The sequence below is a fragment of the Spea bombifrons genome, chromosome 3 (assembly GCF_027358695.1).
Source record: "Spea bombifrons isolate aSpeBom1 chromosome 3, aSpeBom1.2.pri, whole genome shotgun sequence".
Classification (NCBI taxonomy): Eukaryota; Metazoa; Chordata; class Amphibia; order Anura; family Pelobatidae; genus Spea; species Spea bombifrons.
The window spans coordinates 105464431-105486383 of NC_071089.1; the positions used below are offsets into that span (position 1 = coordinate 105464431).

The 21953-nt window shown below is 38.3% G+C and overlaps 1 protein-coding gene across 1 annotated transcript; it reads right to left on the reverse strand.

Moving 5' to 3' along the window:
• Window positions 1–3595, reverse strand: LOC128483540 (C-C motif chemokine 20-like). The gene is made up of 4 exons (XM_053459763.1): window positions 3489–3595; window positions 1593–1701; window positions 802–876; window positions 1–246 (listed from the first exon to the last, which is right to left on the reverse strand). The coding sequence occupies exons 1-4, from the start codon at window positions 3562–3564 to the stop codon at window positions 192–194; spliced, it is 315 nt and encodes a 104-aa protein (XP_053315738.1). The 5' UTR covers window positions 3565–3595; the 3' UTR covers window positions 1–191.
• Window positions 3596–21953: the final 18358 nt, after the last annotated feature.

Here is a 21953-nt window from a genome sequence, read left to right on the forward strand (position 1 = left end):
ATTTCGTAATAGTTTTATTGGATACAGGAGGGGGTAATATGCATATTAATCTATCAGAACCCAAAATACAATACATTCACATGTTTATTCAAGCAAATGCAGTACAAATGCAATATGATCAGACACATTTACAGCGGTTACTGCACAAAACCAAAAAAAAGATTTGAAAGAGAAGATAAATAAATCCCAAATTAGTTTGCTGTAGTCTTCTTGAGTTTTCCTTGTGAAATATTCTGTTTTCTTAACCTGTAATTAATAATAATTTTATATTACTAGTATTAAAACAGAGCAATGGCTTTTTAAACATGAAACCAAATTGTTTTAAAATGTATTTGTTATGCCTTACATTAAATGGTGCTAATTAAAATATGCCAGTTTAGAAGAAATTAATGAATGTTTTTAATATTTCATAACAGTTAAGATTGAATGCAGTGAAACATAGAAATTGATGGCAGAAAACAACCATTTGGGCCATTTAGTCTGCCCATTTTTCTGATATAGACTCTGACCCTTAATTAGTCCTTGGCCTTGTCTTGGCTTCAGGATAGTGTGATGCCTGTCCCATGCATGTTTGAATTTTGTATTAGTCTCTACCACTTTGGATGGATGGAATGGATCAACCTCCTCATTTATCACCACTTTGCAGTACGGTTACTCCATGCATGTGCGACTCAATGAGTCATATCATTCCAGTTACTATTCTACCTGTACCACCATTCCAGTTACTATTCTACCTGTGCCACCATCCAGGGCATACTATCTGTGGCCATTCATTGCAAAACGCATATAGTCAAAACTTACCTCAGAGCCTTGAGGTTATTGATGACCCACTGGTCTTTAGGGTTAGCACACACTTTGAATTTTCGTGTAAGAAATCTGGCAAAATAATAATAAAATTCTTTATATTGTACCACAAATACTTGTCAAGCATCTCAACATTAACACTTAATCACAATAATTTACAAAAATGTTTCATGAATATATAATTTATTGTTTCTTTCCTACAGGTAAAAATTAAGCAAAAGGTGGCTGAGCATTATATTACCATATTTGCTTGATTATAAGACGACCCTGATTATAAGATGACCCCCCACAATTTGAATATTAATTTAGGAAAAAAGGAAAAGCCCTATAGGAAAAAAGTTTTACTAGTAAATATTGCTGGGCAGCAGCAGAGGCCTTCCACCAGCTGCCAGGCAGGAGGATCCAGGTCACCTGCAGCGCTGCGGGGGATCTGGATCTTAGTCTTATAGTCAGACCTCTATTTGAAGTCAGATTATAGGATGATTTAGAATATTAAACAATGGGTATATCTCAGAGCATTTGATCTACAAAAAAAATCTTGTGTTATAATCTAGCAAATATGGTAGTTTAGCTCAACAATTGTGGGGATATTGCAGGTTGCCAACACTATTAACCCTCACTGTAATTTATTATACTCTAAATAGGCCTTTGAAATCCAATAACGAATCAAACTATTTTCTATTATGTATATCGGTGCACCAGAAAAAAACATTGAAAGCAGATTGTTTGATTTATTTATTACATATATTAGTTAGGATTTATTTTGCATTAACTTCTATAAACCTTACATTATGGCATCAAGGTCGCACACTTCATAGGAGTTCTGGATAACAAATCCTTTAATGAGCTTGACGGGTAATGGCTTCTTGGAATATGTATAGCAGCAATCATACAGCCCTAAATGTGAAACCAAAGAACAGGTTGTACATTGTTTAGTTCAGTATATTACTTAATATAATAGATAGCAAGCTTGCAAGATGGGCCCTCTTATCCTAATTTATCAGTTTGTCTTAATCTGTAAATTCTAGTTTTGTCAGACCCCTTGAATATATGTATTGTAAGAAGCGCTGTGAAAATTGTTGGCGCTATATAAATAAAATATAATACGATAAGTTATCCCTGCCTTGAAGTAACAGATACTTATTGACTGGTTCAAGCAGCCTTTGTATGGGTGAAGTGAGGATTTAACATCAGTACTGAGAATTCATCTACGGTGGCAAGAAAAAGTAAGTGAATCCTTTGGAATTACCAGCATTTATGTATAAATGTGTCTTAAAAAAGTGATATGGTCTATGATCTGTTTTTAACGAATAACACACAAATTCTTGTTAAAAGGTTATTGCTATCAAATGAGTTATTAAATCCAAGGGTTCACTTACTTTCTCCACCAGCACTGTGTATTCAGTAAAGACACGACAGATTATCAATATTTTAGTGTTACTGGCTTAAGCACACTGTGTTTGTCTATACTTGTGACTTAGATGTAAGTCAAATCAAATTTTACAAACAATTCAGAAAACCAGGAAATTCCAAAGGATTTACTCACTTTTCTTGCTACCGTACATGTTTATTAGATTGCCTTTTGCCAAATATGTTGGCCTCCAAAAAAAGTGACCCCCTAAACTAGATATCCTGAAAACACTTACTGATTGGAGAAAAAAAACCCAAGCTGGAGGTAGTTTATGAAATGATATGAATATAGTAGCTCCTCTTTAAAATAATTAAAAAATCATTGAAATCATTAAAGTGCATTAACAATCAAGAAAGCAATTTGTTGCATGTACAGTCAAACAGTATCTATATTACATTTATTTTTTAAATACGTGCACAGGGCAGTTCTAAAGAGCAGTATCTCTACCCATTAATAATATCCCATTTTTTTCATGTTGCCGTACAGTGGGTATTCCACGGTGAGATCTTGTGTGATATCACACGTATCATTATAAATTTATCTAATTTATCACTCCGAAATTATTTTTTTACTTCATTACCTCAGCTCCTTATTTTTTCTCGCTTTTTTTTCTGTTGTAATATGTTTGTACACATTTTTAATAAGTAATTTCCTGTTTAAATTTCATTTTTAATAAAAAACAGTATAGCTTAAAAATGCATAAAGGGAAAAAAATCATAAGTTCCATTACCAATATAACGTTCTAGACAATTTCTTGCTCGTTTTTCCTATTTCATGTAACGTCCCAAATCGTAAAGCCTAATATCACACATCATTTTTTTGATTCCATAGCTCTAATGGGAATTTCTGTGACAGTATTTTGATTATATATATATATATATATATATATATATATATATATATATATATATATATATATATATATATATATATATATATATATATATATATACAAATGAGAAGGAGGTCTACCTGGAACCTTCACGCTTCTCATTTATCTGTCTGACTGTTGGGCATCACAATTCTTAAGTAACGTTTCCATGTTTTCCTCTTGAAACAGGACAGATACAATAATGATGGATTGCTGAGAAATAAGGGTAGAATTATTTTTACCCAATAGTGTTTCCCTTCAAAAGAGTTTATCTCATAACCCTAATTTAAGGTAAATACTAAATTATCAGAGAGATGAGTTTAGGAAAATGAAGAGAAAGATAAAGTGACCTAGTTAATGGGATGAATAGAAAGATTAAATTATCACACAAAGCTGTCTCACCTTCTACAGGTTCCATCAGATATAGGCTTCCAAATGCCAGCAGACAAAGGACACACCATGTTCCGACTCCAGCCATCTCCAACAGCAAGCGTACTGTGTGTGGTGCACAACCATAGATTAGAAGTGTTTAAATGGTGCTAGCCGACATCCTACATCTCTGACCTACATGGGAACTTCCCTGCTGCTTTCCACTTTTTGGTCACAGAACACCTCCCAATGGTTGACTACATGACACACGTAAGAGCAGAGGGATTATTAGATGATGCAAAAAAAATCAGCAATCCCTAATTACACTCCTATATGCTAGAGAACTATATTGAAATACACTTTAATTATTTTATGTTAAGTACCCCATTTGCTCAAGATTGACATTTGAATCAACATTTCCTATAATATAATTAATGGAAATATCCTTCTTTTCTGTGCCAACATATAGAGTACCTTCTATGGCATATTACATGATTCCCACTTCACTAAGATAGGGTGTCCATTGTATTGGTAGATGTTAAACATTATTTGCTTTATAAACTACGTGTGATGGGTGGAATAAAATTTATTCACAGGCAGATAGAATGTAAATCATTTTGGGAAAATCAATTCCACAGGATTATTATTCTGAGGGGACATTAACATTTTAAACTTAGATTTAGATTTTAGATTTAGATTTTGTCACATGTGTTAATAATGAAAGATTAAAAAGTGATACCATTATTTGGGTCGGCATAGAAAAACATACAGTCGTGTGAGCTTTCGGGACCAAATGACTAAAAGACTGCATGAATATGTATCACATCATTTCAGAAGCAAGTAAAATAGAATGTTTTTGGGCATACTTACCAAAGACATAGTATGTCCCTAAGCCATATATACATTTATTATACAGTACAAAAAAAATATACCGGTATATAGAAGATGAAAATGCAATTAGGTGGAACTAGGTGACTCCACCTTGGTATCCTGGTTAACTCTTATGAAATAGTTAAGTGATATGAAGGTTAAATAAGAAATATAATACAAAAGCTTAAACTTTATTCACTCGTTTATGTGGCTCCTGGTGGTGCTGCATGCGCTAGACCTTTGTGTGTTGTATGCCAGACTGCTTAAATTCTCAAGAGGCTCCAGGACTTATTTATCGTCTAAGCGTGTGTTCACAAAAAGGAATTTCCAGAAAGCAAGTTCAGGTTACGCAGAGGAGTGCCAACACCTGTGAAATCAGTACATCATATTATGCTCTGCAGTGTAGTTTGAGTTATTGCGGCATTCTATCGCTGAAGACTATGGATGATATGTACACAATAATAATTTCATGACTGTCTCACAATAATTGGTGTGCATCACCATTATACATTCTTTGCTAAGATCAAACTAATACTTCCCATTAATTAATTTACTTGTGGAATAAGCAGTTGTGTTGGCTTTGCATAAATTCCCTTTGAACCGACCAGTTTATGAAGGGAGAGACCAGAACCCCAGACAGTGTGTAAGTTCCACCATGTGAAACATTAATCTTTACGGTAAATTATTAACACCTCTACGTTCCGTGCATGTATTCCAAGACAGAAATCAGGCGGCCAGAGAAGCATTCATGGCTGAACAAAAACACAAATGGTCTACTGTTCTTACTGCAATGATAATGCAATAATACATGTTATGTTTGTATGTTTTAGACAACTTCCAGATGTGCCTGCTCCTGTATGTTCACAAGAGATATGACAACATTGGCATTTATTTTTATTCATTTCACCAGGTAGACAAGAACCAAATCATGTACCAAATCATGGTAAGCGTGATGTCTTAGAAGGTCATACCCATTGTGTAGCTTTAGGATTCAGGATAGTGTTATACCTGTCCCATGGATGTTAAAATTCCCTCACTGTAATAACCTCTACCACTTCTGCTGAGATGCTGTTCTACTTATCTACAAATTAGGTTGTGGTATATGTGTTCTAGATAATAATACCCCGTGAGTACTAATCCTGGATACTTTATGGTGTGCAAAATGCACTTCTATGTTGTGAATTAGTAACAAAGAAAACAGACAGGGCTATGAAGACACAAATCTTCTTGATTTTGTCTAGGACTAGCTGGTCTGTAGTTGAAGTTCTTCTCAAGGACCATTTTGGTATAATATGTACAGGTTTTTTTTTTATTTTAAAACATCACAGGCAGATCATTAATACTTTATTACATGAAAAGACAGGTATGAAATAAGGCAAAGCATATATTTACAGAAACATATTACATTTTGATAGAAATACATTACATATTATGAAAGTATATTAAAAAATGAATTCTAATGCCTTTACTATAATGTACACATGAACGAGGACATTTATCCAGACACACACTACTTCCTACACGAGTGTCGGAGCAGTTTTATTAATGAGCACACAGTTTCCATGATAATTTATTAATCATTAAAGAGACTGCAAATATCCCAGGATATTACGTAGGCTATTATGCAAGCCAACCCGGTAATAAAATACCGATCTGCCTATGACATGGAGGCAGAAGAGGGGAATCCCTTGTAGATATGGAATTATACTGCAACAGCTTATTAGTTAAAGGGAGACTCCCACCAAATGTACGGCGTGAAGACGCTTATCAAAGGAACTTGGTCGTGATCTCACCTTGATCCAAATTGGGATCTGATTTAATGTAGTTTATGATTAACTTTGCTGCTTCAATTGTTTAAAAGTAAACTTGCAGTGGGGATCGGGGGAAATTCCCCGGGACGTAGTCCATAACTGACACCTTCAACAATTTATACCTCTGTAGAGAGGACAACCTGTGCTATTTTTATCTTGCAGGTGTTTTTTTCCCCCCTGAGAATGCTGGTGATAGGGTTCATGTTATATATTTAGCTCCAAATTCTTTTTTTAGCTATGGAAATAGTAAAGCAGCTTGATACTTTAAGAGCTTAAGGCGTAATAAATACAATGCATTGCTCACCGCTCTCACAATGGAAATATTTTATTTCTATACTTGAAAATAATCTCTGTAAATAAACACAGCACCAAAAGCTAACTTGGCCGTTCTTGAATGAGGAACTGCCGTAGAAATCTTACCTTTCTAGACACTTCAAGTGAGCTTCTCCTCTAGGTTGACCCAACACAGAAAGTTATTGGTTAATCGGTCAGGATAGCTTTAAAGATGTAGAGAATCAAATGATTATCATATTGTTTTCTTTTACAGGGTAAGTGGTTAGTTAGCATTCATACAAAACCTTGACTTATCTCCTTTTGTTCCAATAATCGTCCTTTATTAGCAGACGTGGAGGCTGCTATTGTTGTCAGTCATGTGATATTTTCATGTGGCTTTCCCACCACACTGATTCTTTATGGCAATGGCAATGGCAATGAAGTTTGTTCCGCCATAGACTTTTATTAGTCAGAATGTTCTACTTTTTGATATACAGAGGCATCTGATTGTCTGCCCAGGCAGTATGAAAGAGAGTGAGGGGGTTGCTTACTAGTTTGGGCTAACATAACACACTTATACCCAGGGGCGTACCTAGAGTATTTGGCACCTGGGGCGGATCCTGTAAGTGGCACCCCCCCCCAAATGTAAGGACATCTACAAAATTATGTTGGCAAGAATATTTATTGCACCAATTTGTAAACTGTATATCAACTGTAAACAACAAGAAATCTGAAAAAATAAATTAATAACTTATAAGTAAAATAAACACATATAAATAACATTTACTGAACATATAATAGTGCTTTCTTTAATAACCCTCCAAAAAAAACAGCGTCCACATTGCCCACATAGAACCTGACCAGCACCCAAATTACACACACATAGGACGTCAGCATTGTTCCCTAACAGCCGAATGTACGCCATCTTTGTCCCATAAACACGCTACCTGTGCCATCTTTGTCCCATAAACACCTTGCCTGTGCCATTTTTGTCCCATAAACACCCTGCTTATACCATCTTTGCCTTTTTGACAAATCAACTATACACCTATGATTAACACAAACACTTTTACAGTCACTCACTAATTCACTTTCATTCACACAATTCATTCACACAATCATTTATTCTTTCACACAAATTATTTACACATATTCATTGATGCATTCTCACAAATTCATTAATTCTCTCACTCATTCACACAATTCATCCACACATTAATCCATTAATTTTCTCTCATTCTGACTCTTTATTTCAATATTCTTGCTACCCTCCTTTCTCCCTATCTACCCATTCTCACCCCCTTCTGCCCTATCTAGCCCTTCTCACTCCCTTCTCCCTATCTACCCCCTATCCCCCCCGTCTCACTCCCTTCTCCCTCCCTTCTCCCTATCTACCCCCCCAACTATCTACCCTCTCCCCCCTTTGAAGTTCACTTACCTTTCAGGAGTCCTGGGGTGGGGGTGTAAGACCTCTGTCTCCCAGCTCTGCCACTGTATGGAACAGCATGGTAAGTGTGGATTAGTAAGTGTGGATTGGTAAATGTGTGAGAGTGATGGGAGTTATGATGTACTTTAGAGCATAATTATATAATGAAAAAGACATTGGAAATGGTACAGCATAACACCCATCACTCTCACACATTTACCAATCCACACTTACCATTCCAGATGCCACACATACCAATCCACACATACCAATCCACATTTACCAATCCACACATTCCACACATACCAATCCACACATTCCACACATACCAATCCACACATACCAATCCACAGATTTCACATTTACCAATCCAAACATACCAATCCACACATACCAATCCACAGATTCCACACATACCAATCCACATTTACCAATCCACAGATTTCACACATACCAATCCACTCTCACTGTCACTCTAACTGAATGATTTCCTACCTTTCCTCTTTTCTTCTTACAGCAGTCAGCTCCTTTTCTTTCTCTTCGCTCCTCTTCTTCTGTCTTCTTCCTGGTTCAGAGGGCACGGACGGCGGTGGGCGCGGCTTCAGTGTTGCCGCGCAGCAGCAGTTGCCGCGCAGATCGCGAGGGAGAGGTATCGGAGGTCTTTAACAGACCTCCGGCTCCCTTGTGTGATTTTAAGCCGGTTCCACCGGCTTAAAATCACTCAAGGGAGTCGGAGGTCTGTTAAAGACCTCCGATACCGCTCCCTTGTGAGCCTTCTCCTCCAGCGGCGGACATTGCTGTCCGTCTCTGGAGGGGTGCCGGGTGCCGGCAAGTTGGCACCCCCCTGATGAGCGGCACCCGGTGCGGACCGCCCCCCGCTAGGTACGCTACTGCTTATACCTACAAATGACTAATATACAGTTGTCTAAAAACATATTTTGCAAAAGCTACTGAAAACAAGAAAATGTATTCTTTTTATCTAGTAATAAACATTTTTGGTGGGAGTTCCCCTTTAAATGTGATCATCACTGAAAATTCATAAATTGAGTCAATGACTTTATGTGACCCGTACTTGTCTTTAGATTATCTTGATAGACACTACCTGTGCACACAAGCTTAATCTACTTTATCTATAACTCTGCTATCATCTGTACTTTTAGTTAAAAGGGGAGATGTCACATCCAATGTGAAATCGACAATGCAAACCCTTTCTTACTCATTATTGTGTATTTTAAATTTTTAAGTCAATTTTTAAGTAATTTGGATTAATATTTTCCAGATTTCACATTTGACTTGAATGTATAGCCATGGAATTTTCTACACATGCTTCTCAATTACTCATTGAACAATCAATTGAAAGTTTAGCGTCAGACCATGTAGGAAATTGTAAAGGTTGCATTTTTAACAGGCTTCATGTGACCCTTGTAGTGGAGGTAATTTACAACTGTACAATTCTTTGTACAGGCCTCTCTCCGTGGTGTATCCAAGCTAGGGCTAGAGCTGGCTGGTGGTAAGTAAACCATGTGCAATGAGTTGTGTTTAGTAAATACTTGTTTTCAGGTGAACAATGTAACACTAAAAATACAATATTGTACGCAATTTATTGACCTTTCTAAAATCCAGCTAAAAAATGAAGAGTGCACACTTAAATCATACACAAGTAAGCAATACAAACTCCCAAATCCAAAATCAATAGCTAAACAAAGCTGAAAAGGATGTAAACATTTAGTCAGCATTTCTCATAACCATTGCGCAATTTGCACTGGTTCCACACCCAAACCACCTTGTGCCCAATAATATGAAAGGGAAATGTTTAATTGATGTAAGAGCAGGTGATTTCCGCAGCTGAAGCTCATTACATTTAATGTGGTACAACCAGTACAATATTTGTGGTTAAACTTTAAAGTGATAACATACCGTAATTACGTGTGTGGTTCAAATATTAGGATGAAAGTGAACACGTATGACTGGACCTGACCGTATGGAAGTTACTGTGAATGATGTAAATAAGTCTGTGTGAAACATTAATCAGCAGAATGGGGTACACATTTCATTGTTGCTTCTTTTTAAAGCTATATCCATGTGTTGGCATTGAATTGGCTAAATTAAAAGGTGTATATAATCAAAACAGCCCAGGGGGGCAGCATGGACCAAGGGGCACCATGACTGGGGACGTCAGGCAGCCCTCCCTCCTTTCTTTATGTAGTTTTAATGACAATCAGGAGAAATTGACTGGGGGGAACCCCTCTGGGTATTTGTAGTTATCCCTTGGGTCGACCTTTTGGGAGTGGAGTAAGGTCACATAAAAGGTGACCCCCCTCCCTTTGTGAAGGACACTTTAAGAATAATTTTCTTGGAGACAGCATTCCCTCCCTCCTATTCCCTTTTATTGGTCTTTCGCTTGTTGGGCTGACATGGTGTAGTTAAACCCGCGGTGCACAGCCCCTAGGGTTAGGTGCAGGACACTCCTTGGGCTTATGCCCTTGAGAATCAGGTTGTGAGGAGGGCTACCATGCATAGGACACCGGTGGACACGGTTTGACGCCTGTGCCAGCTGGTGGTGGTGTCTGTAACGTTTAAATTGGTTAAGTAAAAGCGTTGGTGATGTTTGTCTACAAATTAAGCAGGTTGTCAACAAGGGGTTGGCTTAATATCATTGTCACGTGGTGTAATATGTTGGTACCACGTGTTTCATCACGTGTTAAGTGTTTGTTATTTGAATAAAGAAGGTATTTATTACTGTTAGTGTCAGGCGAAATTGACTTCAAAAAACAATATTCATTATAGAAATTATGTTTCTTGGGACGGGGATCGCGTAGACATTGACCCTAACAGACATTTTCCAGGACACATGGTTAATCATTAAGATGAATAACAGCAATTTCTGGATGCATTCACAGTTGAGATAGGTTGCAAACATTTCCATGGAAAAAAAAAATTGCTTTCATAGGACTTATGTATTCCCACTTCTGTTCTGGATGCTATTAACCAGGGCCGCACTGGGGATGATGAAGCAACCAAGGCTCTTGCCAAAGTACGTAAATGTGGCTGACGGCTGAATATGAGAGGCCGCATGTCATGTATTTGTGTTCATGCAGCGTGCAGCCGGCCATATCCAGCCAGCCGCTGCACTCTGTAGCACCTGATCTGCTGCGAGTGAGTATGGAGTGATAACAGTCAGCGGCCCACCAGGCATTTACATATGTTCGGCAGAAGTGAAGTTGGCGAAGTGGTGGCGAGTCAAAAAGCTGTGCTGTATGCAGCCATCATGGACGTGTCGGGACTTCCGCTTTTGTTGAACCTCATCGCACATCACGTACTGGGACGTCAACGATGCTCGTGTATAGCTTCTATTTGTTACCGCAGAAACCGCGGCATGTCCTGATTACTGGCAACAAAACACTTTGGTAGTGGCTCGTGCATTAGTTTTATTACAGCAGAGTTGCCCAAGAAGGCAGCTAAACTACATGGAGCAGATCTAAGCTGCAGGGGTATAGTAGGGGTATAATTTCATTGTATTCTTGCTCTGCGAAAGAAGACGATTCATTTGTGGTGGCAGTGCCTCCCTGGGGCTATACATCCTTGCTGCTAAGTTATATCAGCTCTACATTTCAGTTTAATACCAATGTTCATGTATTGCAATTCCACAGATGGCTGTGAACCAGTTTTGGAGATCTTTACCTTTTTTATTTCCACAGATATTATATTCCACTATGGATTATTGTTGAAGATGTTACAACTAATATACACAGTTTGTGGGGTTCACTGATTGTTCATTATTTATGTTTGTTCCCTGTGCGCTGGTTATTTTGTGTGGTTTTGTCTCTATAGTAGGGTTGCCTCCATCTTTCTAGCTGCTGGTGACTGTGGACATGCTTTCTAAATGTACCTTGGAGGTCTTATTGATTTGCTCACTCTATTTCTTTTTTGTTTTATATATGTGCAAATATATATAGAGTGTATAGATGAGAGCAGGCAGGTAACTTAAGTAAAATGAATCAGTACCACAGTTTGACAGGCTGAATAGAGAGCCTGCTTGTAATTGTTATGCTCTTACATTTGAGTTCTATGCCAGGCACAACTACGACAAGCTGGCTGCAGGCCTGGGATATATGCTAGGGCATAACCCGCATTTATTACACGTTCTTACTGTTTGCAATGATGACAGTAATTATATTAATAAATATCTTTGGAAATTCCAAAGTTAATTAGCTAAGTGTATGTGTTCTATGAAGTACTGGGAATTTGTTTATATTGCATCACAAATAGTCTTTATGTGTCTGAACCTTATTATCTGGTACTCCTTTACGGTAATATACACCGATCCCAGAACACAGGAGAAATGAGGGACCTCCCCACTTGGGGTTAAACTAAATCCCCTTCTAACTGCACAGGGAAATGGGCTACAGGTTAAGGGTGTGACCAACCCCTGCCCTATTTAATATAATTATAGGAGCTGTTCCACATAGGGGACCTTTTAAAATATCCCCCGAATCTCTTAAAGTATTGAAATACTACAGTTGCTCAATTTTCAACTAGATCCAACTAGTGATTTAGTAAAGAGGCTAATGTCACTTGGACAGGGGCTTAACTAGAAACCACAGGGACCTGGTGCAAAAATTGCCCTGGGGCCTTCCAGCCTCCCCAAGCAACATAAGCAACGTGTTTCACAGTGCCACCTTTCCCCTTAAAGACTTGTGACTGTCACCTTTCCCCCAAACCGAGTCTTTGCCCTCAAGCAGCTTATCAGTGCCATCCTAACTCTCAAACAGCCTGTCTGTGTCATGTTTGCCCCAGCTTGTCAGTGCCCCCAAACAGCTTATCTGTGCCATCTTTGCCCCAAACAGCTGGCATGTGCCATCTTTGCCCTTAGACAGCTTGTTGCCATCTTTGCCCCTTACCCCTCTTCCAACATACAATCTGACACACATATGTAAAGAAGAAAAAATGGTTCTGCACTCAACTCCCAGGAAGCTGAGTGATAGCAGGAAAAAAGGGACAGCATAAACCCTCTTGAAGCACACGAACAAAGAAAAGGAATCCCAGCACTCCAAACAGCTTCCAGTCTCTAGGACACTTTATTAAGCGAGAGCAAACAAATGCAACATTTCGGCCAAGCAGGTCCTTTGTCGAGCTCAGCTTGACTCAGCGTGACAAAGGCCCTGTTTGGACGAAATGTTGCTTGAGGCAGTTGGATGAGCGTAGTGTAGGGTGTAACTCCCTAGTTTTTCACTGTGCCCCAATATTTTTATGACAGCCTTGAGAACATTCTTATAACCATACCTAAGAACTCTATGGGCTTCTCTGGATAACTACAGGGAAAATCCGTGTCCGAGGGCGGTGTTGCAGATCACCCTACTTTCCACCCACTTCCCGGAGTTCCCAGAAAGTTCCCAGGTATACTGATGTTCTGTGAATCGGTCCTAAGGGCTCTCACCAAATATTTATGAATATCACCACTTTATTGGTATGGAGTATGTCAATATTTAACAAAGTAAGAACATTCTCTGTACATTTCTGATCCTTAAAACATTATTAAATTGTATTCTAAGATTTGTTTCGGCATGAGTATACTAACTTTATTGTCAATCTAGTTCATTAAATACATCATTTTTAGAATGGCTGGATGAGTAATTGGTTTCGCAATCTAAATGTTGACTGTTTTGTGCTCTTTGATGCTGATACAAACTTTTTGATACACAATAAAGCCTTGTATCTGCAAATTTTGACCACAATACCACTATAAAAAATACAGATAATTGACATTAAAACTTCCTTTGAGTGAAACCACAGTAAATATATAGGTCATTTAAGCAGAGCAAAACATATCAGTATTTAAAGCAAAATTACTTGGAAATTGTTTATAAATGTACTTCCAAGGCTTAAATATAGCAAAACCATCCTTAAGATCCTTAAATGGTAAATATGTAAAGCTTGGTGGTCAAGTATATATAATATACATATATATAAACCAGGCTATTATAACTATCAGTATTGTGAAACAATTTATATGTCTGGATAAATCTCTAGACTTACTCGAAACCCAAAAAAGAGGGTAGACACCTTCTATAGAAGGTATCTACCCTCTGTTTTTGGTTTAAAGGTTGGTGGTCCCTTTGAGCTTTTGGTTTTAGTGTGCTGTGCATACATCCAGATCCTCAATACAAGCACCCAGAAATAAATAGACCACACAAAGGGACTCGTGTCTTCACGTAAACTTAGTGTTCACTAGTTACATTAAAACCATCAATCCATAAAAACTCAGTTAATTATATTATTAATATGATATGATAACATTGATATATATTTGTATATACAGTCATCTGAAAAAAAAAGGATACCCTTTACCCTTAGCAGGTCTAAAAATTAAGTAAATACAACCTCAGATGTACAACACATGACATATTTCAACAAAAATAAAGCCAAAAAGGAGAAGCCATGTGTGAAAAATTAAGTATACCTTATGATTCAATAGCTTGCATAACCACTTTTAGCAGGAATAACTTGAAGTAATGGTTTTCTGCATGTCTTTATCAATTTCTCACATTGTTGTGGAGGAATTTTAGCCTGCTCTTCTTTATAACGTTACTTCAGTTCATTGAGGTTTGAGAGCATTTGTTTATCCACAGCTCTCTTAAAGTCCTGCCACAGCATTTTAGTCGGGTTGAGATTTGGACTCTGACTGGGCCAATGCAACACCTTGATTCTTTTTTTTCAGCCATTCTGTTGTATATTTTCTGGTGTGCTTGGGATCATTGTACTGTTGCATGACCCAAGTTCGGCCAAGCTTTAGCTGTCTGACAGATGGCCTCACATTTGACTCTAGAAAATTTTGGTATGCAGAGGAGTTCATGATCAGCTGCAAGGTTCCCAGGTCCTGTGGCTGCAAAACAAGCCCAAATCATTACCCATCCACCACCGTGCTGTTTTTGGATTTCACCAAATGTGGTGCTGTGCATTATGGCCAACAATATCTGCACTTGGGTCTCGTCTGTCCAAAGGACATTGTTACAGATGTCTTGTTGAAGCCGTGCTGCCATGTTCTTTTAAGAGAGAAGAGGCTTTCTCCTGGCAATGCTTCCAAACAAACCATGTTTGTTCATTCTTTTTCTAATTGTACTGTCATGAACTTTAACAGTTAACATGTTAACTAAGGCCTGTAGAGTCTGAGATATAACTCTTGGGTTTTTTGCAATTTCTCTGACCTTGGGGTAAATTTGCTGGGATGTCCACTCCTGGCAACTGTTCTGAATGTTTTCCTCTTTTGAATAATCTTTCTGAATCTAGAATGATGGTTGGAAACAGCTTTATAATCCTTTCCAGATTGATGGGCAGCAACAGTTGCTTCTCTAAGATCATTGCTGATGGCCTCCTTGGCATTGTGTTAACACACACCTGAATGCTCCAGACCAGCAAACTGGTAAAACTTTGACTTTTATAGAATGAACAAACATGGTTTGTACGAAGAGACAGGAAGACGGGGTCTGTAGTTTTGTTTCCTTCTCAAGGAGATGACAAAGAAATGAAGGACTCCTAAATTACATGTGCTGTCTTATAAATGTGCCCTATATATCAGAGGTAGAGGCTCCACTATGAAGTCACCACATAAACCTCAACATTAGGAGCAGTTATTAATATTGTATAAAAGAAAGAAATGTAACTGTGTGATACAAAATTAATAATCTAAGATGTCAAACTGGTCAGACTAACAAATATAACTGGTGCAAACTTTACTAAACAATGCTTTAAATAAATAGGCTGTACATAGTCTATCTAGACATTGTGCACATGTGTACTGCGGGGCTGCAGGGAATAATTTGCCGGCTCAAACTTTGCTTCAGGGTTTTAGTAGCAATGGTTAGTGTGTCTGCATGGGCATAGGTGGGAAAACTATGCCCTCACGGACAGGATTCAACATGAATAGTTGTCCTTGCAGAGAGTGTTTAGGATTTTCACAAATTTTACATGTAATTAGCAAACTGTAGCTACTGCCATGCCCTTATTCCTTAATTATCATATGCTGTAGTCTTTTTTGGGGGTGGAGGTCACCTGCCTATTCAAAGGGTGAGTGTGGACTATAATGTTTTTAGTTCTGGCTAGCAGGGCTGAACAGTGAGATATATATATGTGTTATATATATATGTGTATATATGTGTCATTGCTTTCTTATCAATTGCTGACAAAGACTGATTTAAATTTAGGCCCAACTAATGGGTTGTATAGAGGAATAACATAATTTTCAGATCTTGCATCGATAGCCTTTTTAATATTTTAATTTTGTTTACCCTAGTAGTTTGAGTTAACCTTCAGATATTATTCAGGCGATGATTTCGGACCCCATGTACCTTATAAGTATTACATTTTTTAGTGTTTTTATTTATTGATTTACATAGCTCCATCATATTCTGTAGCTCTGTACAATTTGTAAACACGATTTTTCAATTACTACAGAACATAAGGATTTGGAGTTACGGAAAGTGTAGGTGAGGAGGGCCCTGCTCAAATATAATTACAATCGGTATTAATCTTGGTGCCATTTCTCAAACTGTTTTCCCAATTGAATTAAATCACTATAAGATCATTGTATACAATATTTGGTGTCCTATGCAAAAATAGAAACCAGTATCTTACTATCAATATCTTCTTCTGGGCAAAATTAAACAGCAAAGGACTTAAGAACCAGGAATTAGAGCACAATTTAAGGGACAACATCATAAAGACTGTCCCATTTCCAACCTGTGTATGCAATTTACAAGCAAAATATCCTTGGTACTCGTGTTGTCCGGGTCCTTCTATCTGGGTCGTCTGTCCTGTATTCAGTGACAGTGATGTGGCCATTGCATGGGTGGACTTTTCAGTTTATTACACTTGTCCTTGTTTGCCGGGATGCTTTGTCTTGTTCGAGTCCCGCATGTTTTTCTAATGATGCAACCTCAGTTACACTGTTTGCAGAATTAGGTCACTTGTGTTTTTCTCGTTTTTGAGTGTCGATACAGCTAAATCATTTGGAAGGGGAAACTCGCTAGTTACATCACATGCTAGTTGAAACTGGGGATTTGGAACCAAGCTACCTTAGTCCAGCCTGTGAGAGTTTGCTTCTGCAGACTCACGTTTTCTACCCACTGGCATGTATTTGCTGTTTAGTGAATAGACCTGATTAATTAAGCAGACCTGAAATGTAAACCCATTTGGGTCTATTCAGTATATACTAGTCTATAGACTGTGGTCACATGCCTCCAAATGCTCTCGCAAGTAAACTCATGTATTTGCAAGCTGTTTGTGAATTAAATAAAATAAGGCAGTTTATTAAATAATGAATTTATAGTATAATAAAAGGTGGTGGAAAGTAACATCAACCCTAAAAGGAGGGGAACAGTGCCCAAGTATACCCCTGAACAAGGGATTGGGTGGGTAAAGTTAATATAAATAGACTATGGCAGGCAGGGGACTCCTTGTAAGCCTCCCCTCAACCCCCACCAGGATTCTGGCAGCATGGGGTGGTAGGAATTAATTCGATTGGTGGGCTCCCCTGTCTGCACCTTCATAGCCATTGGGGTAAGAAGGGTTAAAGAGTGTAAAAAATCTCTTTGAAGGGGCACGTACCCCATTACTTGCTTGTCCCTTTCCACCCTGCCCTATGGAATGATGGGATAGTGATTGTTATAAAAATAATAAATAATAAAAATACATTTAAAAAAGCCTGTCTACTCATCCCATTTTTAAGTCTCCCCAGTAGTGGGAGTAAAGTCCATCCAAGTCCCTAATAAGTGCTAAGGTTACTTGGATGGGTGTCATTCCCCTACCCGGGAGACTTAGAGGTTTCTCTTATTTATTATATTTACATCCCATTCGAAACTCTCAAGCAGCTCACAGGAAAATGAATCTGCAAGTCGCTTCCTTATTTAAATTTGCACCAACTTGAATCTTCCCCTTGGTCTGCATCTACAATATCACTAAGCCAGCTGGCAACCACATCCCACCTATATGCCACAACACTTATAATAACTGAATCAAACAGTAGTCTCTATATTCACTTACTTTTACTTACCATAGTCCTAATTCCTTTTTTACTAGGAATGACAGTTCTGCAAATGATTACAAAGAATAAAATAGTACATTTGGGCTCAGTGTGCCCAATCAGGTGAACTCAGTGATATTCCATTTATATCTAGAATGATTTTTAGCAGAACTGCACCAGACTTGCAGTTTTGTGTTCACTAAACACCTGCAATATTTAGCTTTAGAACCGGTTGTAGTGCTGTGCCATCCTGTGGCTATGTGTCTGAATTGCATTTGGACTTATGCATACTTGAGAACTTTCTGGCTCCAGCTACCCGAAGCCCCCTGTGGGAATGTGGGTAGGAGGTCCCGCTGATGTTGGTTTGTAGTCCCGCTGATGTCATCAGAGTTTCCCCTTAGTGACCCAGAGAACCGGCGCTGAGAGTTCCCATTTTTGTACCTGTGGATAGACTGTTCCACTAATATGGAGAGCTGTGGTTTTAATTTGGGGGGCTTTGTTCTCTTAAACCGCACGCGCCTGCAAATTGGCAACTTTGCACCAGCAACCAACTTGCAAATTCACTAAAGTCAACTTGTATTTCCTCTCAACACATACAACTCGAAATCCGAGTCGGTGCAAGTTAATAGAAGCAGCTTGTGGATTTGTTTACCGGCGAGTTGCTTGTAAGTTTCAAATGTGATAGAAAGAATGGAGATTATAAAAAATCAGCCAAAATAAATTACACAAAACCTTTAGCTTTGTAACCTAAGAGTAGCAAAAGTGTTGGAAGCTGTGCCCCCCGGCATAAACATGGTGGTAGTTAATAAATTGAACTGGGTGGTCATGGTGAAATAATATACCCATCTCACCCCTTGTTCCCTGTTGGATGAGAGGTTAAAATAAGTGAAAATTGGTTGGGCACCATTTCATCTATTCAAATTTCAAGTGCTTAGTTGGCATGTTCGAGGTATAACTCATGCACATTTAACTTCCCCTAGTAACCTCCACAACTTCTTCTGGGAGTCTGTACCATCTACATACCTGGGAGTTCTCTGAATTTCCTCTGGTTCTCTGGTTCTCCCAAATCCTCCGAGGTCTTGACACTTCCCATCCTTTATCCCTTTAAATGGGGGTGTTTACCGCGATGTGAATGGGAAATGCCCACTGATGTCCACAGGATACCCACCGACATCAGCGGGAGCGCCCTCAATGTCAGCGGGAGCGCCCTCAATGTCAGCGGGAGCGCCCTCAATGTCAGCGGGAACGCCCTCAATGTCAGCGGGAGCGCCCTCAATGTCAGCGGGAGCGCCCTCAATGTCAGCGGGAGCGCCCTCAATGTCAGCAGGCAGTCCTGATGGCGTCCCGCAAGGGTAGTCGGTACCCACAAGTTCCCAGGTATGCTCATCTACCTCCATCTCAGCAAAGTAAAACTTCTCTACCTTACATATCCACCTCAGACCTCTGACCCTGTAGTTTTAGATTATGACCTCTTATTCTAACATTTCTCCTCCTGGACTTTGCTAAACATTGCTGAAACATTTCTCAAATCAAAAGGGCAAAAATAGGTGATCGGTAAGACGGTAAGCATGATAATCAAGTCAAGGAAGAAACATAAGTGAGGCGGGTGGTCTCCGGGAGCGATTAGCGCTAAATAAGAGAGTTGTTTTCGGGTCTCCTGTGCACGTAGGTGCACTCAGGTGTGAACTATGTTTTTAATATTGAAGTAAAATAAAAGCTGGAAGTTTTTTCATTCAAGTGCTGGATCGACCCCTCTTTTTTTTCTCGTGCTAAATAAGAGAGTGCCTGCAACGTGTAAAAATAACAGGGTTTTTTAAGAAGCTTTCTCTCCAGCTTATAATGTTGCATGAGGAAAAACTGTCACCATATATCACTGAATTATTTCTGTACATGATTTACAATCCTAATGCTATATTTGGTTGCTATTTTTATCTTAGTAGGTGGAACCGGGATTTCCCTTTGTGATGGCTAGTGTGTGTGTGTGTGTATGTGTGTGTGTGTGTATCTACTTCTCGGGGGGGGGGGGTTTAAGGAAGTTAGCAGGCAAACGAAACTATCATTATAAGGTGTCAAACCCAGTTAGGTTCAACAAAGGCTGAGCTGAGCGAGAGATCTCAAGGAGGTGAAAGCTTTATGTTTCCTGCCAGCTAGATAAAGAGACAGCCCAGCCATGAAATGCACTTTAATGCACATGCCAGCTGCATGGCTTCATTAAATGTCCGTGTTGCCCATTCGCACATACATGTGTGGATTCTACAGAATCCTCTTATATGCACTCGCACCTTTTCACACCTGCCCAGCTAAATGCTATATATTGCATTATTATTATTTAAAAGTTACTCCTGAAACAAGACACAATTTAAAACAATTTTACTCACAAATATAGCAGATGATTCATTAACATACAGTCTTACAGGACACTTTTATATAGCTGTAGGCATTTGTAAGACAATTACATTCATGCACATCTGAATAAATGAAGGGGATGTGAATGTTAATGAATATGATAGGCTCCAGAGTTCTGAATTAAATATTCCTGTGAGAATATTATCCCTCTATGCCAATAGAATGTGGAGGAATGTACTGTATACATTATTATAAACAATCCAAAATGGTAGCATCTGCAAGTGCATATTACCGTAAAAACAAAAGAAAGCAACAATCGTAAAGTGTCTAGAATGTTTCTATGGGATCTGTTAACAGTTACTGCCTTGATTTAATAAGACATTTTTTTATTAAGAAGCTATTTTGTTTAAATAGTTTATAAAGACATTTCTTGAGGTTTATACGCACACGTAATGTGACTGTAAAATACAGTGATACACTTATATATCCCAGCAAAAATTTTTGGGGGAAGCCTTGGATGAAGTCTGCGTACAAGTGAAACCCTAATTGGCATTATTTTTGTGGCACCTGTGTTCTTCTTGGAGCTGAAGTAATTTTATGACATCTAACGTGGAGTTTATGTACTATTTTGTCTCCATAGCTGTGGATAGTGTATTATAACCGCTGAGGCTGGTAATATTGTAGCACGGCTTACAATCCAGATGGAATAACCTATACAGAGCTGTTTGATTGAACCCGATGTCTTGCACTGGAAACACGATGACAGGAGTCATGTGGTGCTGCTTTGAAGCGATCTCACTTGTATTCTTGTTTCCAGTAGCGGTGGTCCATCTTGCCTGGGATTTATGGTGTATCGCTGGAGTAATGTGTGCCTTATTGTAGTGTGATACCGGATAATCTCTCTCTCTCTCTCACACTCTCACTCACTCACTCACTCTCTCTCTCCTGTTTATTTATGTTTAGGAGTTGAGATGGACTATTGACACTTTTTTTCAAACATGTTCTGTTTTATTATTCTTAATTATTATTACTAAAAGATAAATAATACAAATCACACTGTTGCCATAGCAGAATAATTATTAAAAATATCGTAACATACCACTTTCAATACTTTTGCCTTTATGCTTAATCTCCAATAATTTACAGATTTACAAATTTACTTGTAAATGTGAATTGAACAGTGGAATATCGTAATGCTTGGTTCTAACATAAACAGTTTGTCATCTGTCATCTTATTATTGAGGGCTAAAATTTCCCTAGTAGTCATAACTTATATGAAAAAACAAAATAAATATTTTGTCAAGTGATTAAATAAATAAATAAAAATAACAAATACACAATTAGCATATAAATATAAATAGCTGCCCAGCTGAAGATCTGTAGCCTCGATCCATGGTTAACACTTTTATCAGACCAACAACGAAAAGATGTAAAGCTAAATAAGCTTTTCGGGCCTCTTTTGATTGCAGTGCAAAGAATTCTGCATCAGTTCGTCCTCAAATTAGTTTTTATTTCAGTAAATAAAGTAGATTGATGGAGTTGTTATCTGGAAAATAAATTTAAAAAAAAATTAGACAATAATTCTGTAATGCAGCATTTTGAAGGTGATGCACCTCCTTTCCTTTTATCAAATTAATCTTTTCTTTCATTTGTTCCAATTTGTCTCATCAATTCTTTACTCAACATAAAGGGGCAGTCGTACCTTTTAGGAAAGAGTGACACAAAGTTTATTGGTTCCAGTGTCTCTTTGTTTC